Here is a 15,972-nt window from a genome sequence, read left to right on the forward strand (position 1 = left end):
ATCCCCTCAATTCAAACTTAATCCTCTCCAGCCGGAGAAAGTCGAACAGGTCCCCCAACCAGGCTGTTGCCCCTGGCGGCATTGTCAACTGCCATTCCAGACGAATTCTTCACCGGGCAACTAGAGAGGTGATGGCAACTTCCTCCTCTCTATCTGCTCCAGCATTTCCGACACCATAAAAATCAACACCATAGAGTCTGGCCTGACCAATACCCCTCAATCTTTGCTAGCGTCCCAAACATCCCCTCCCAGTATCTCTCCAACTTCTCACAGCTGCAGAACATATGTCTGTGATTTGCTGGCCCTCACCCACACTTCTCGTACTTATCTGTCACCCTCTGGAAGAACCCAATCATCCTCACCTGAGTCATATGCACCCGATGCACCACCTTAAACTGAATCAAACTCATCCTCGCACACGAAGAGGTCGAATTCACCTCAGGCATTGCCTGACTCCACATTCCCCATCTTATCTTTTCCCTGCCCCACTCTGCTGCACCTCTCATTTCTCCTTAATCCTCACCACCTGTGCTTCTCCTCCCCCAGCCACCCAGATATATCCCCAATCTTACCCTCCCTTTCCACGTCCGGGAGCAGCAACTGCTTCAGTAAGGTGTACTGTGGCAGCTTGGGAAACCCTCTCCAGGAATTTCCACGCAAAGTCGCTCATTTACATATGCCTGAATGAATTTGTTTCCCTTCGGAAGCTCTGCTCTCTCCCGCAGCTCTTCCAGACTTGCAAACGTCTCCTCCAGGTATAGATCCCTCACCCTCACCAGCCCCACCTCTCTCCGCTTCCTCTACAAGCCATCCATTTCTCGTGGAACCAACCCGTGGTTCCCACACAGCGGTTAGCACCGACAGCCCCTCCATCCGAAACTGCCTCCTTAACTGGTTCCACACCCGAATCGTGCACTGTACCACCTGCTCTCTGTGTACCTCCTTGGTGCCAGTGGTAGCGCTGCTGTCACCATGGCCCTCAGGCTGGACCCCCTACAGGATTCCTTCTCCATTCTAACCACTCTCCTTCTCACCACCACTCGCCTTCTCCACATTCGCCGCCCAATAATAGTGCAGCAGATTTTGTACCGCAAACCCCCTCCCCCCACTTCCTGCCTCTGAAACAGGACTCTCTTCACCCTCGGTACCTTCCCTATCCATATGAACTTCAAAATTGCTACATCCAGTTTCCAGAAAAATGCCTTCGGAATGAAGATCGGTAGGTCTGGAATACATAGAGGACCCTTGTTCATTTTTACCACCTGGCCCCTCCCTGCCAGTCTCAGGTGTAATGTATCCCATCCCATCTCCTAAAGTCCTCCCTTACCACCTCCATTAATTTTTTTAGGTTCCATTTGTGCATCGTTGCCCACTTCCCTGTCATCTGAACCCCTAAATACCTAAACCTATCCCTGGCAACATCCCCAAATTGGCTCCCCAACCAGCCTCATTCACCCGAAATACCCCACTCTTTCCAACATTCAACTTATCGCCCAAGAAGGCCCCAAACCTCTGGTATGCCCATAATTCTCCACATGCTCTCCAGTGGGTCTAATACAAACAGCAGCAGGTTATCTGCAAACAGTGTTTCCTGTTCCACCTCACAATCCCCTGCCACTCTACTGACCCCCAAAGAGTGTGATTAGCGTGATCAACGCCTGGGTCAGTGTCTCTGGCAGCTCCCTTTGCTCCAGCGCCTCGTTAAACATCCCCGATACATGATGCCAAGTCCGTCACACAGTCCTTATAGACCTCTGCTGGGTAGCCGTCCGGCCCTAGGGTCTCCCCAACTTCATTCCTTTTATGCTATCCATCACCTCTCTGAACCCTAAAGACTCCTCCAATGCCTGCCTCTTCTCTTCATCCAGCTGTGGGAATTCCAGCTCATCCATCAACAGCCCCATGTCCCTTCCTCACCCCCCGGATCCGCCCTATATACCTTCTCATAATATTCCTTGAATGCTTAATTTATCTTCCCCGGCTCCAACACTACCTTCCGCTCCCCTGTCCATACTTTCAGGATTTCCATTCAAGCGGCCTGCCTCTGTAGCTGATGGGCCAGCATATGGCTCGCCTTCTCTCCATATTCATACTGCACCCCCCTCTCCCTCAGTAGCTGCCCCACTGCCTTTCCCATCGTCAGCCTATCAAGTTGCCCCTGTAACTTCTTTCTCTCCGCCAATCCCTCTGTAGAAGGGACCCTCAACTATTTATTGTCCACCTTGACTATCTCATTGAACAACTGTCCATACAAATAGGAAAAGGCCGGAGGAGTATGTGCTTTGCATAATATGAGCCCCCCCACCCGCAAAACCACCAGCATTATCGCCTCCCAAAATGTAGTCGCCAATACCTCCCCATTTGGATTCATCTCCACATAGTCTCTGAGCACTGACCTCACCTTGTCGCAGAACCACTTGCCCGCTAGAAGTCTCGGGTCTAACCTCTATCCCTGCTTTGGCTCCTGCCTCAAGCTAAGTCTAACATCCAACCAGTGTGACGCACGGTCCGAAATCACGATTCTGTACCCACCACTCCCACCAACACTGTTCTACACACCACAAATAAAAAATCAATTCTGGAGAATACCTTGTACACGTGCGAGAAGAAGGAATACTCCCCACCCCTGGGTTCTTAAACCTCCATGGATCTGCCATTCCCATTCTTTCCATAAACCCTCCCAGCTCCTTCGTGATCCTCAACCTTCCCATTGACTTGGGGCACGATCTATCCACCCTCGGCTCCAGTAGGCAATTAAAATCAACCCCCCCCCCCCCCCCCCCCCCCCCATAATCAACTGATGCGTGTCCAGGTCTGGAATCATTCCCAGCAACCCCTTTAGAAACCCCACACCCCGCTGACTGTCACAAATCTCCCCCTGGATCCCGCACCTCCTTGGCACCTCTAAGCCCGTCCTTTTGCTCAGCAGGATGGCCACCCCCAGCGACTTTGAATCGAACCCCGAGTGAAACACCTGACCCATCCATCCCTTTATCAACCTAACCTGATCCCTCACCCAAGATCCTTCTCCTGCAGAAAGACAACGACACCTCTCTCTCTTTCCCCCCCCCGCCTTCAAGCTTCTCAAGTGCGCGAAAACCTGGGACCACTTCAACCGCCCGTTCAGGCCCCCCCCCCTCCCCTCCCTGAATGTTCCATGTTACGAATCTTACCGGAGGCTTGTGCCTCTATTCTTCACTACTGTCTGCCATACTCGCTGATTCTGTCCCCTTTAATTTCGCCCTAAACCATGCCCATCCAAGATGGCTCCCTTCTCCATCCATGACCCACTCCTGCTCCAACACTGCCACGTCGCGGCCACCTCCTCCACCTCACTTCTATTAGCAGTATTACGTGCCAGCGTGACAGCTCCTGCCTGAAGGCACCTCCAATCTCCACCCCTCCTCCCACCTTCTCCTTGGTCTGCGTGAACGGCTCCCTGTGGACCCCACCCTCCCCCACACAAGAAAGACGCATCCAAAACCACAGACGACCACCTCCAAAAAAGAAGAAACACCATAAGGGGAGAAGGAAGGGAGAGAGACAGTTGCCCCCTTACAAATTTATTACTCCTTAACAAACAATCACAAAACCAAAATCACCCGAACCGGGAAGAAACTCCTGCCCCCACACTACCCGCATCTTACGAACTCTGTTGTTTCAGCTCCTCCATCTGCCATCAACGATCAGTTCTCCCCCAGTTTATGGTCTCTTATAAAGCCATTGGCCTCCTCTGAGGTTTCAAATTAGTACTCCTGGCCTTCAAACGTCAGCCACAGTTTTGCCGGACACAGCACCCCAAATCTGACCTGCCTTCAGTATGGAATCACTTTGAGCTTGTTGAACCTGGCATGCCTTTTTGTCAGCTCTGCTCCAATGTCCTGATAAATTTGGACTCTGTTTCCCTCCCATTTGCAGTTCCGCTTCTCCCTGACCGACCGCAGGTTCTTCTCCTTCTCCACAAACATATGGAGCCTCACAATCACCGCCCACGGCAACTCCCTCACTCTTGACTTCTGCTTTAGGGACCTGTGCGTCCTATCCACCTCTGGGGCCTTGTCCACACCCCTCTGCCACCAGCCCCGCCAGCATCCTTGAGACGTATCTCTTGACACTCGTGCCTTTCAGGCAAGCCAATAGTACGCAGGTTCTGCCTTCTGGATCTATTCTCTGCTCCTCTACCTATGCCCTTAAGCCCCACCTCCTCCTCCAATCCCACCACCCAATCACTGTGGTTGGAGATCATCTTCTCCATCTCCCGGATCTGTGCCTCCAAGCACTTCCTGACTCTCTCCTTTCACGGGTGCTACCTTCTGTGGCCTCGATCGATCTTCCTGCATCTCCTTTTGCTGCTGGCAGAACTTCTCTCTGATGATGTCATCAGCTGCTCCATCTGGGGTATTTCAGCTTGCAACAACCCTTCCCCCTCTGCCATCTTTCCAATTATTGCTGCGCCACAGGTCTCCTCTAGTTCCTTGACCAGGTCTTTAACCTTCTTCCGGGTCTGATAGCCAGCAGACATGCCACTCCTGGGGGAAACTTCTCCTCCACACCTTCAGCTACACTTTCCTGTCAAAATGCTTTCGGGTAAAAAGAGCTCAAATTAACACGAGCCGGAGCTGCCCTGTGTGTGACCACTCACTCCATAGCCACACCCGGAAGTCCCATCACCACACATTTATTACTAAGCCAACAATGTTTGTGATGGCTCAGCCTCGTTCGTGACATGGATGACTGCCATATACCCAAAGATTTTACGCATGGTGAACTGGCCATTGTGTCACAACCTCTTGAAGGAACCGTACCTCTGCTGCAAGGACATCTGCAGGATGGATATAAAGACCATTGACACTGACAACGGAGACAATTGATGATAGTCATGACCTCTGGAGGTTGACTGTTTAGTGACACAGTGGAAGAAGTGAACAGAAACAAAACGCTAAACTGGTTGAGGACCCAGAGAAAACACAGCAGACACCGAATTGTGCATCATCTCAGCCGACTACCTTCCTCGCCAACAAAGGTAGCAGGATGCGCCAAGGCACAGTGGGGTTCCTGAGTCACAGCAGGTGATGCTTAACACAGATTTGAGCACCAGGCCCCAAACTACAATGTTATGAGACTAAAGGCTGCCACTATTTGGTAGTCTTACTTAAGGAGGCTTATACTTGCGTTGGAGAGAGTTCAGATTCCAGAGATTAAGTGGTTGCCTTATAAGGAAAGGTTGAACAGGTTGGGCCTGTACCTGTTGGAATTTAGAAGGCGAGGTGACGTTATGGAAACATGTAATTTTGAGGGGCTTGACAGGGTGTATGCATGAGGATGTTTTCCTTTGTGGGGGAACCTTGAACTTAGGAGCACAGTTTTGAAATAAGGAGTTTCCCATTTAAGACTGAGAGGAAGGGGAGAACGTTTTCCTGAGGGTTGTTTTCTTTTTTTTTTTTTTTTAAATTTTTTTATTGGAATTTTTTGCAGAAAATATAACAAAAAGTATAGCAAAAAGCAGTAATATGCAACTAACAGCCCCATAACACCCACAATTCCCCCCATACCGTAACATCACATGTATCACATTCCCCCACCCCCCCCCCCCCCCAAAACAAGAGAACTTAACATAAATTAAAATTAGATAAATCAAATTTAAATAAAATAAGCTAACATAATCAACGTCTCCCCCCCCCCCCCCCCCCCCCACCCCCGGGTTGCTGCTGCTACTGTCCCAGTACCCTATCGTTGAGCCAGAAAGTCGAGGAAAGGTTGCCACCGTTTAAAGAACCCTTGCACCGATCCTCTCAGGGCGAATTTAACCTTCTCAAGCTTAATAAAGCCCGCCATGTCATTGATCCAGGTCTCCACGCTTGGGGGCCTCGCGTCCTTCCACTGTAGCAAAATCCTTCGCAGGGCTACTAGGGACGCAAAGGCCAGCACACCGGCCTCTTTCGCCTCCTGCACTCCCGGCTCTACCCCAACCCCAAAGATCGCGAGTCCCCATCCTGGCTTGACCCTGGATCCCACCACCCTTGACACCGTCCTCGCCACCCCCTTCCAGAACTCCTCCAATGCCGGGCATGCCCAGAACATATGGGCATGGTTCGCTGGACTCCCCGAGCACCTGGCACACCTATCTTCACCCCCAAAGAACCTACTCATCCTCGTCCCAGTCATGTGGGCCCTATGCAGCACCTTGAATTGGATGAGGCTAAGCCGCGCACACGAGGAGGAAGAATTTACCCTCTCCAGGGCATCAGCCCATGTCCCGTCTTCGATCTGTTCCCCCAGTTCCCCCTCCCACTTCGTTTTCAGCTCCTCTACTGACGCCTCTTCCTTCTCCTGCATAAGCTTGTAGATATCGGATATCTTCCCCTCCCCGACCCAGACCCCCGAGAGCACCCTGTCACTCACCCCCTTCGCGGGGAGCGCAGGGAATCCCTCCACCTGCCGTCTAGCAAATGCCTTTACCTGCAGATATCTAAACATGTTTCCCGGCGGGAGCCCAAATTTCTCTTCCAACTCCCCCAGGCTCGCAAACCTTCCGTCGATAAACAGGTCCTTCAGCTGTCTAATGCCCGCTCTATACCATCCCCGAAATCCCCCATCCAGGTTGTTTTCTTTTAAGGTATCTTCACCGGAGAGGAGTGGAGGCTAAGTCATTGAATATATTCAATGATGAGTTGGACAGTTCTTCTATCTACAAGGGAATCGCTGGATATGGGGGGCAGGCAGGAACCTGCTGACGGCATGATCTTATTGAATGACTGAGCTGGCTTGAAGGGGCAAATGACCTGCAGTTCCTATTTCTTATGCTCTTCTCAAGCCTCAGGATATTTTGATGTTAAAACTTTTAGACAAATATACATTATTATTGTAACAACACTTTATAATGAATTTTTGGAACTGAAATGCCACAATTTTGATGTCACTTGATGTGGATTTTTTGATTTACAGCTGTATTAATATGAAGCTTAGTAGCTGTATTTTGAGCGTTATGGTCTGTAACATAACTGTAATTGTGGCTTTTGCATTTAGGTTGGATTCGGGGTCATCAAATTCCTCATCAGCTGACAGTTACAGTGACCGGTTGTTGAGTCGAACTAGTTCATACACGCGCAGGGAGAATCGACTGTCGTCCCTTAGTAAACTAGAACAGGAAGACACTGTAGTAAAGGACTACAAGAAGGTAGATGATTGTGCGGGATTTTTTGGTGTCCAGTTCTGAACAATTTGTAGACTTTAGAGTTCGAATCTGACAGCTTTGTCTCTGAAAATATGTTTTTGGCATTGCTTTTTTTCCCCTCTAACTCACTCCCACACAGGCTCGGTCTTGCCCTTTCCAGCTGCAGTTTTTATTTGTGTGAAATTGAGATTTGCAGTGGGAATACTACAACAATCTATAAATCTGGATGTTCCCTACTTTCATGAATCATCAAAAGAATCATTCTTGTTGTGTTAAGCTTTTTTTAACCATGGTTTTTTTCCCCTTGCAGTGGTCAAATGATTCCAAAAACATTGTGGACCTATAACAGAACTTATTTTAGTGATTAGTTTGAGCTTCCTTCTGGCAGATTAAATATAATGTAGAGCTCTCTTCAGGGGCTGGATTCTCTGCCCTGCCGTGCCACCTTTCTGCGGGATTCTCCGTTGCGCTGGCTGGTCAATGGGGTTTCCCATTGTGGGGTTGCCCCACGGCATTGGGAAACCCCCGGGCACCGGCAAAACGGAGAATCACGCCGATGGAGAATCACGCCCCAGATGTCAGATCTGTGTGCTTGGTCTTCTAGAAGACGGTGAGGTCTTCTAGTCCTGCCGTTGTCAATGGGGGTTCCCGTTGAATGTGCCGCTGGCAGGATCAGAAGATCCCGAGAAAATTTGGCCTTTGATTTTAATTTTGTAGTCTTCTAATTTTGCAAGCCTCTTTTTGCTTTGTTATGAATTCCTTTCTAGAATGTCATAAATGGTGACCTATCGGGGATACTCTGCATGCTTTTGTTAACACCAGATGTTAATTTATTATTTTGCAAGGCTTGGAGGATGTCTAATTTTATGTTGGAGCCTTGATGTTGACAAAGAGCATTTGGTACATTGTGGCTAATGTAATACAGTGGTCATTCTTAAAATGACCAAATAAACTTGAATTAGGGGAAAAGCTCCCTGTGTTGCACAAATGTGACAACTAGTCAGGAAGAGTTCTGAGAATATCTTGAATATTTAGAAGCCAATATTTGGAAGATCAAATTCTCAACATCAGCAGCAAGGGAGACGTGGGCATATTTGACCTCTATTTAAAGGATTGAGAATGGACATTTAGGTCTGTTGACTTGAAACCAAATCCCAGTGGTGACATTACCCATTTAGTATTTAGTCAGTAAATTAACAATATACTTCAAAACTAAAGTGAAGGAATAAAATCAGAAGAATCTTTTCCAAGACTGTCTAGTAATAATTAATGGGTGGCTAAATCATCTGAACATGGGAGTTCTGAAAGTTGGGTATCTTTATAGAAGGCTGCAAGTAATTTAAAATAATTATTTTACTACACCAGTATACATATGTACAATTTCGGTGGCTTTGTGGTTTGTGTTAGCTTCATTGTAATTGTAATTGCTCCTTAAACTCCATATATAGTAACCAGTCGTCCTGCTGAGCATTCCATCTGTAAACAGCAATAAATCACCCCAGTTGACTTGAGTTTTAAAAAGAATTAGTGGAAGAAGTGGCTCGTTCAGAGAACTTAAAATAAGCATAACCCATGACATCAATTCAAATAATCGTCATTGCTCTCTTATAACATTGCTGTGCAGCACTTGCTCAACTGTGTGACCTGGTGAAGAAAAATATTACAAAAGAAATCTATATTTTTGCTCATTATTTTCATTCAAATGTGCAGCTATTCTTTCTTCCTGCCTGATGGTTATGAGTCATCATGCAGTATGATTGGTGAATGTCTTTAAGTAGCAATGTTAAATTTTAACCCTGCAGTAATCATAGACTGGGTGGAAGCAAGTTTCTCCTGTAACCCCTCTTTATGATTACATTTGAAACAATTAAAACTGTAAACATGTGTATTTAAAAGAAAATGCGGTTCAACAAGTGTTTTTAAAATAGTGTATGTAAAGATAACATTTACTGCTTAAATTGAAATTCTAAATTTATAGTTGATTTAATCATTGATTTTGGTTTTCAGTTATATGAAGAGGCCTTGACTGAAAATGAGAAACTTAAAGCCAAGCTGCAAGACGCACAGCTTGAACTCGCTGAAGTAAAAGCACAGCTAGAGAAAGCTACACAGGTTCCAAGAGATTGTCACGAAAACCTTTTTTTAAATTTTGAATCCTGTTATAGAAAATTCCTGTTGGTAATTTAGCACAAACTAATGCAGGTGTTTGTCCATTTCAGAAGCAAGAACGGATTTCTGATAAGTCTTCAATGCTGGAGATGGAAAAAAGGGTATGTTGATTTTCCATGCCCCAACTCCCTATTCCTACCACAAATTTCTAAGCGTGTACAAATTGCCCAGACAAAAAGTCTCCCCATTTTTAGTTTTTCAACAATTTTAAGTTCCCAATCAAAACTGTTCACCAAATACTTTGGGTGGGATTCTCTGACCTCTCGGCTACATAGTTCTCAGTGGCGGGAAGCGGCATGACGTTCGTTGGCTGTGGAATTCTCTGCTCCTGCCACTGTTGGGAGATCCTACTGAAGTCACCCCACGCCACAGGGGAACTCGCGGGCGGGAGTGCACTGCTGGCAGGACGAGAGAATCCCTCCACTAGTGAATGGCCAGAGAATTCGGGCCCTTGTGTTTTGCTTTATCTGTAATGATGACAGCTGATCACCCTGTACAGGGGAGTTATAAGAAAAACGTTATTGTAAGTGATAAAAGCCAGATTGGTCCTATTTTTCTATAATCCTACAATGATCTAAGCATTATATTAAGTATGAAAAAGGTAATATAAATAAGGGAAAGATTAATAATAATTATAGAAAAAATGTTATAACAAATGTACAGAACATACAGTGCATTCGGCCCATCGAGTCTGCACCGATCCACTTAAGCCCTCACTTCCACCCTATCCCCGTAATAACCCCTCCTAACCTTTTTTTGGTCACTAAGGGAAATTTATCATGGCCAATCCACCGAACCTGCATACCTTTGAACTGTGGGAGGAAACTGGAGCACCCGGAGGAAACCCACAGAGACAAGGGGAAAATGTGCAGACTCTGCACAGATTGACCCAGCGGGGAATCGAACCTGGGACACTGGCTCTGTGAAGCCACAGTGCTATCCACTTGTGCTACCATGCAATTGTGATATAAATTGCGACAAAAACATTTTCGGGGAAGAGAAACAAACAATATGCAAGTTTTAATTTATGCCCAAGTGATTTCATAGACTTCAGAACAAACATATGGGGCAGGATTCTCCGAATTCTCCGGCGCCGGAGATTTGGCGGGGGTGAGAATCGCGCCGTGCCGATCTCCCCCCGGCGATTCTCCGGTGGGCTGAAATCCCGCCCATTCTATGCCGGTTCCACCGGCGTAAATTGGAGTTGGTCCCTTACCGGCAGGGCCTGGTGGCGCGGGCGGGCTCTGGGGTCCTCGGGCCGGGGGGGGTCGGGGTCGGGGCCCACCGATCCGCGGGCGGGCCTGAGCCGTGGGAGCACTCTATTCCTACGCGCCGGCCGTGTAAGCCTCCGCAATGGCCGGCGCGAATGTGAACCCCACTGCACATGCGTGGGGATGACGTCAGCAGACGCTCACGCTCCCGCGCATGTGCGGACCTGCGTCGGCCGGCGGAGTCCCTTAGGCCCCGGCTGGTGCGGCGCAAAGTCCTTCCACGCCGGCCGGCGGGGCACAAACTACTTTGGCGCCGTCCTAGCCCCTGAAGGTTCGAAGGATTCCGCACCTTTGGCGCAGCCCGGCGCCGGAGTAGTTCCCGCCACTCCACTGCGCCATTTCTGCCCGCCCCGCCAATTCCCGGAGAATCTCGCCCATGGGGTCGCCGGAGGGCAGAAGTATCCTATGAACTCAGCAGGGTGGGCTGAAATTAGAGGCAGAATGCAGATATTCTGAGTCGCCACAGAATTTGCCTATCAATAGGCAGCAGGGTAGCATGGTGGCATGCTGAAGGGGCAGCAGGGTAGCATAGAACATAGAACATAGAACAGTACAGCACAGAACAGGCCCTTCGGCCCTCAATGTTGTGCCGAGCCATGATCACCCTACTCAAACCCACGTATCCACCCTATACCCATAACCCAACAACCCCCCCTTAACCTTACTTTTATTAGGACACTACGGGCAATTTAGCATGGCCAATCCACCTAACCTGCACATCTTTGGACTGTGGGAGGAAACCGGAGCACCCGGAGGAAACCCACGAACACAGGGGGAGGACGTGCAGACTCCACACAGACAGTGACCCAGCTGGGAATCGAACCTGGGACCCTGGAGCTGTGAAGCATTTATGCTAACCACCATGCTACCCTGCTGCCCCATTGGTGGTTAGCATAAATGCTTCACAGCTCCAGGGTCCCAGGTTCGATTCCCGGCTGGGTCACTGTCTGTGTGGAGTCTGCACGTCCTCCCCCTGTAAGCGTGGGTTTCCTCCGAGTGCTCCGGTTTCCTCCCACAGTCCAAAGATGTGCGGGTTAGGTGGATTGGCCATGCTAAATTGCCCGTAGTGTCCTAATAAATGTAAGGTTAAGGGGGGGGTTGTTGGGTTAGGGGTATAGGGTGGATATGTGGGTTTGAGTAGGGTGATCATGGCTCGGCACAACATTGAGGGCTGAAGGGCCTGTTCTGTGCTGTACTGTTCTATGTTCTAATAGAGGTCTCAGTTGGGTACTTGTGAGCTCGGCATTTTTCTAGTCTGCAGCTTCTGCCAACTTGCTGAGTTAGGCTGAGCACCTACTGAGGACCCACTGAATTATAGATTTGAAGGGCACAATAAAAAAAGATTATATATTTCTGGAATCTATTGCCTTCTGTATGCTGTCCGACTGTTCCTGTCATGATCAGTTAGCTTGCTAATAGTTGTATGTTGGCCTTGAGAGCAAGAGCGAAAGTTGGAACAAAACATGCATTTATAAAGTTTAAGCTGGAAATGCTCTCTATTTTTGTTGTTCTAACATAAAGTGTAATTGGTCTCCAACAGGAAAAACGTGCTTTGGAAAGGAAAGTTTCTGAAATGGAGGAAGAGCTAAAGGTATGATGTGATTTTGGTTCTTCATTATGCAAGCAGGAATGGTATATCCCATGAGACAGTGTTTAATGTAGTCCACTGTGCGAGCAATTATCTGAAGAATATACTTCAGTATTGATGGCAAGTGCTGTTTAGCACAGCACTGTTTAGCACAGGGCTAAATCGCTGGCTTTGAAAGCAGACCAAGCAGGCCAGCAGCACGGTTCAATTCCCGTAACAGCCTTCCCGAACAGGCGCCGGAATGTGGCGACTCGGGGTTTTTCCACAGTAACTTCATTGAAGCCTACTCGTGACAATAAGCGATTTTCATTTTTCATTTCATTTAATTTGCACTTTGGCCTCCTATTAAGGTGTATTATCAGCTCTGAACCTAGATTCCTGAAAATTAAGCTTTTCCCATTTAAGTTGATTAAGTTTCTCAAACTGTCATTATATGGATAAAACAAGTCTAACTGGGAAATCACAGGAATAGTTCATTTCTTCTATTGTGGCAACACGGTAGCACAGTGGTTAGCACTGTTGCTTCACAGTGCCAGGGTCCCAGGTTCGATTCCTGGCTTGGGTCACTGTCTGTGCAGATTCTGCACGTTTTCCCCGTGTCTGCGTGGGTTTCCTCCGGGTGCTCCGGTTTCCTCCCACAGTCCAAAGGTGTGCAGGTTAGGTGGATTGGCTATGCTAAATTCCCTTCATGTCCAAAACAGATTAGGTGGGTTTATGGGGAAAGGGTGGCGATGTGGGTTTGGGTGGAGGTATGGGCTTAAGGTAGGGTACTGTTTCCAAGGGCCGGTACAGATTCGATGGGCGATTGGTCTCCTTCTGCACTGTAAATTCTATAATTCTGTGATTCCTGGGTGTTCTTTGAATAGTGAGCAATTTTAGCAGTGGCAAACATAATTTGGTAAGTGGTGTCTTATGTCTCAACACCAGAGTTCCCTGACAAATAAAATTACACTCCTTGTGAGGTGATGAGACTATCTCTTGGTTCATGTCAGCTAGGAGGGTTAGTGGCCTTCATGTCCAGGTAGTAAACATATATCTAAACTGGCATGAAGATTTGGACCTCATTCTAAACTCGAGCTTGGAATGGCTCTGTCAGCACCAAACATTTCCAGGTCAGATAGAGTATGAATTTAACCTTGATGCTCGACCACATCGGGTTTCTTCTGTGACTATTTTCTTTGCAATATTTTTTGGAATCTTTGAAATTTCCAAATGTTGCCACATTATGAGAAATATTGTGTGGTGTGCAACCTCTACTGTGCCAGATCTCTTTGCCTGCATTAATAACACACCTTGATTCTGCTACCTGTTCATGCAGCATCTACTTAATTTTGCGTGAACTGCTCCTTTTGTGTCGGTGGATACCCATTGACAGTTGAGAACCACGTGCTTGGTATTTCAGTTAGAGAAGAAAAGTAGGATGACAATGACATAGATGTTACTGAATAGTGGTAATAAATCATTGTCAATCGAAAATCATTGATATACAGGCCAATTTATTACTTTGAATAACCAAATTAAAATGGTGGATGCTATGTATAATTATATTACTTCACATGCTTGTGCTTTTATATTTATTGCTTTTTCACAGGAAGGGGAGCATTTTCTTTCATGAATCTAATCATTATCTCCCTTGGTTTACTGATGAGTGTTGTGGCACCTGCCTATTTTCAATTTGTTTGTTGTTCATTAATAATCTAGAAATGCAAGCCTCGGTGCATTTAGGAAAATGCATAGCTTTCTAAAATTAGGGAACTAAAACTGCTGTATCTGGATGTTAACTTTGTAATGCTGTTGAAATAGTTCATATTTTGTGCTAATTGTTCACAATTTAGCGCTTTGTGGGATGAAACGCTTTGGTAGGATGATAAGCTGTTCTTCCAAGGTACTTGAGTTTAGGTTATAAAACTTTGTGGGGGAAATCTGAAGTTGAATTCTTTTTAGTTCACTTGCAGGATGCAGTTATCGTTGACTAGGCCAGCATGTATTGATCATCCCTAGTTGCCCTTCAGAAGGTTGTAGTGAACTGCCTTCTTGAACTGCTGCAGTCCCTGATGTGCTGTTAGGGAGGGAATTCCAGGATTTTGACTCAGCAACAGTGAAGGGACAGGCAATATATTTCCAGGTCAGGATGGTGAGTGACTTGGAGGGAAATTGCCAGGTGGTGGTGTCCCCAGGTATGCTGCTTTTGTCCTTCTAGATGGTAGTGGTCGTGGGTTTGGAAGGTGCTGCCTAAGGCACCCAAGTTAGTTTCTGCAGTGCATCTTGTAGATTATGCACAGAGCTGCCACTGTTCGTCAGAGGTGGAGGGATTGAATGTTTGTGGAAGAGGTGGCAATCAAGTGGGCTGCTTTGTCCTTCATAGTGTCAAGCTTCTTGAGTATTGTTGGAGTTGCACTCATCCAGGCAAATGGAGAATATTCCATTGCCCTCCTGACTTTTGCCTTGCAGATGGTGTTACCTACTCTTGGGGGATCAGGAGGCGAGTTACTCACTGCAGGATTCCTAGCCTTTGACCAGCTCTGGAAGCCATATTATTTACATGGCTAGTCCAGTTCAGTTTCTGATCAATGATAAGTAGCCCCAGGATGTTAATAGTGGAGGATTCAGCGATGATAATGCCATTCATTTTCACAGGACGATGGTTAGATCCTCTCTTGTTGGAGATGCTCATTGTCTGGCACTTGTGTGACGCAAATGTTACCATTATCAACCCAAGCCTTCAGGCTTGTCCCGGTCTTGCTGCATTTGGACATTAACTGCTTCAGTATCTGAGGAATCATGAATAGTACTGCACATTGTACAGTCATCTGCAAGCAGCCCAGTTCTGACCTTATGATGGAAGGAAGGTCATTCATGAAACAGCTGAAGATGGTTGGGCCTAGGACACTAGGACACAATTGTGGAATTGCTTAGCTCTGGCTATTATTGCTGTTTTGCACACAAGTACTCCTGTGTTGTAGCTTAACCAGGTTGTCACCTAATTTTTGGGTAGGCCTGGTGTTTCTCCTGGCATACTCTCCTGCAATGTTCAATGAACCAGGTTTGATTCCGTGGCTTAATGGTAATGGTAGAGCGGGAGGTGTGCTGGGCTATGAGAATACAGATTGTGGTTGAGTACAATTCTGCTGCTGCTGATGCCTCAGAGTCTCACGGATGCCCAGTCTTGAGATGCTAGATCTGTTCAAAGTCTATCCCATTTAGAATAGTGGTCGTGCCGTGCAACATGAAAGAGGGTATCCTCAATGTGAATGCGGAACTGTGCCTCCATGAGAAATGTGAGTGGTCATTCCTACCAATACTGTCGTGGACAGATGCATCCGTTAGGCAGGTTGGTGAGGATGAGGTCAAGTAAGTTTTTCCCTCTTGGTTCCCTCACCATCTGACGCAATCCCAATCTAACAGCTATGCCCTAGGACCCAGCCAGCTTGGTCTGTGGTTCCACTACACAGCCACTCTCTGGGAAGGTTATTGAAGTCCCCCACCCAGAGTACATTCTGCACCCAAGCCATCTCCAAGTTGTGTTCAACATGGAGGAGTACTTATTCATTAGCTGTGGGAGAATGATATGTGATAATCAGCATGAGGTTTCCTTGCCCATATTTGACCTGTTGCCATGAGACGTGGGGACCAGAATTGTTTTGAGGACTCCCAGGGCAACTTCCTCCAAACTGTATGCCACTGTGCTGCCACGCCTCTAGGGTCTATCCTGCGGTGGGACAGGATGTACCCAGGGATGCTGATCGTGGTGTCTGGGATATAACCTGTAA

The 15,972-nt window shown here is 47.4% G+C and overlaps 1 protein-coding gene across 2 annotated transcripts in view; it reads left to right on the forward strand.

Moving 5' to 3' along the window:
- Nucleotides 1-15,972, forward strand: part of LOC119979063 (protein phosphatase 1 regulatory subunit 12A-like) — a 264,490-nt gene that overhangs the window by 230,463 nt on the left and 18,055 nt on the right. For both annotated transcript variants that reach the window (XM_038821045.1, XM_038821046.1), the window contains 4 exons: nucleotides 7,027-7,177; nucleotides 9,182-9,286; nucleotides 9,394-9,444; nucleotides 12,155-12,205. In XM_038821045.1, the coding sequence (XP_038676973.1) occupies nucleotides 7,027-7,177; nucleotides 9,182-9,286; nucleotides 9,394-9,444; nucleotides 12,155-12,205 (358 nt within the window). The remainder of the gene's footprint in view (nucleotides 1-7,026; nucleotides 7,178-9,181; nucleotides 9,287-9,393; nucleotides 9,445-12,154; nucleotides 12,206-15,972) is intronic.

Source organism: Scyliorhinus canicula, chromosome 15 (assembly GCF_902713615.1).
Source record: "Scyliorhinus canicula chromosome 15, sScyCan1.1, whole genome shotgun sequence".
In the NCBI taxonomy this organism is placed as follows: Eukaryota; Metazoa; Chordata; class Chondrichthyes; order Carcharhiniformes; family Scyliorhinidae; genus Scyliorhinus; species Scyliorhinus canicula.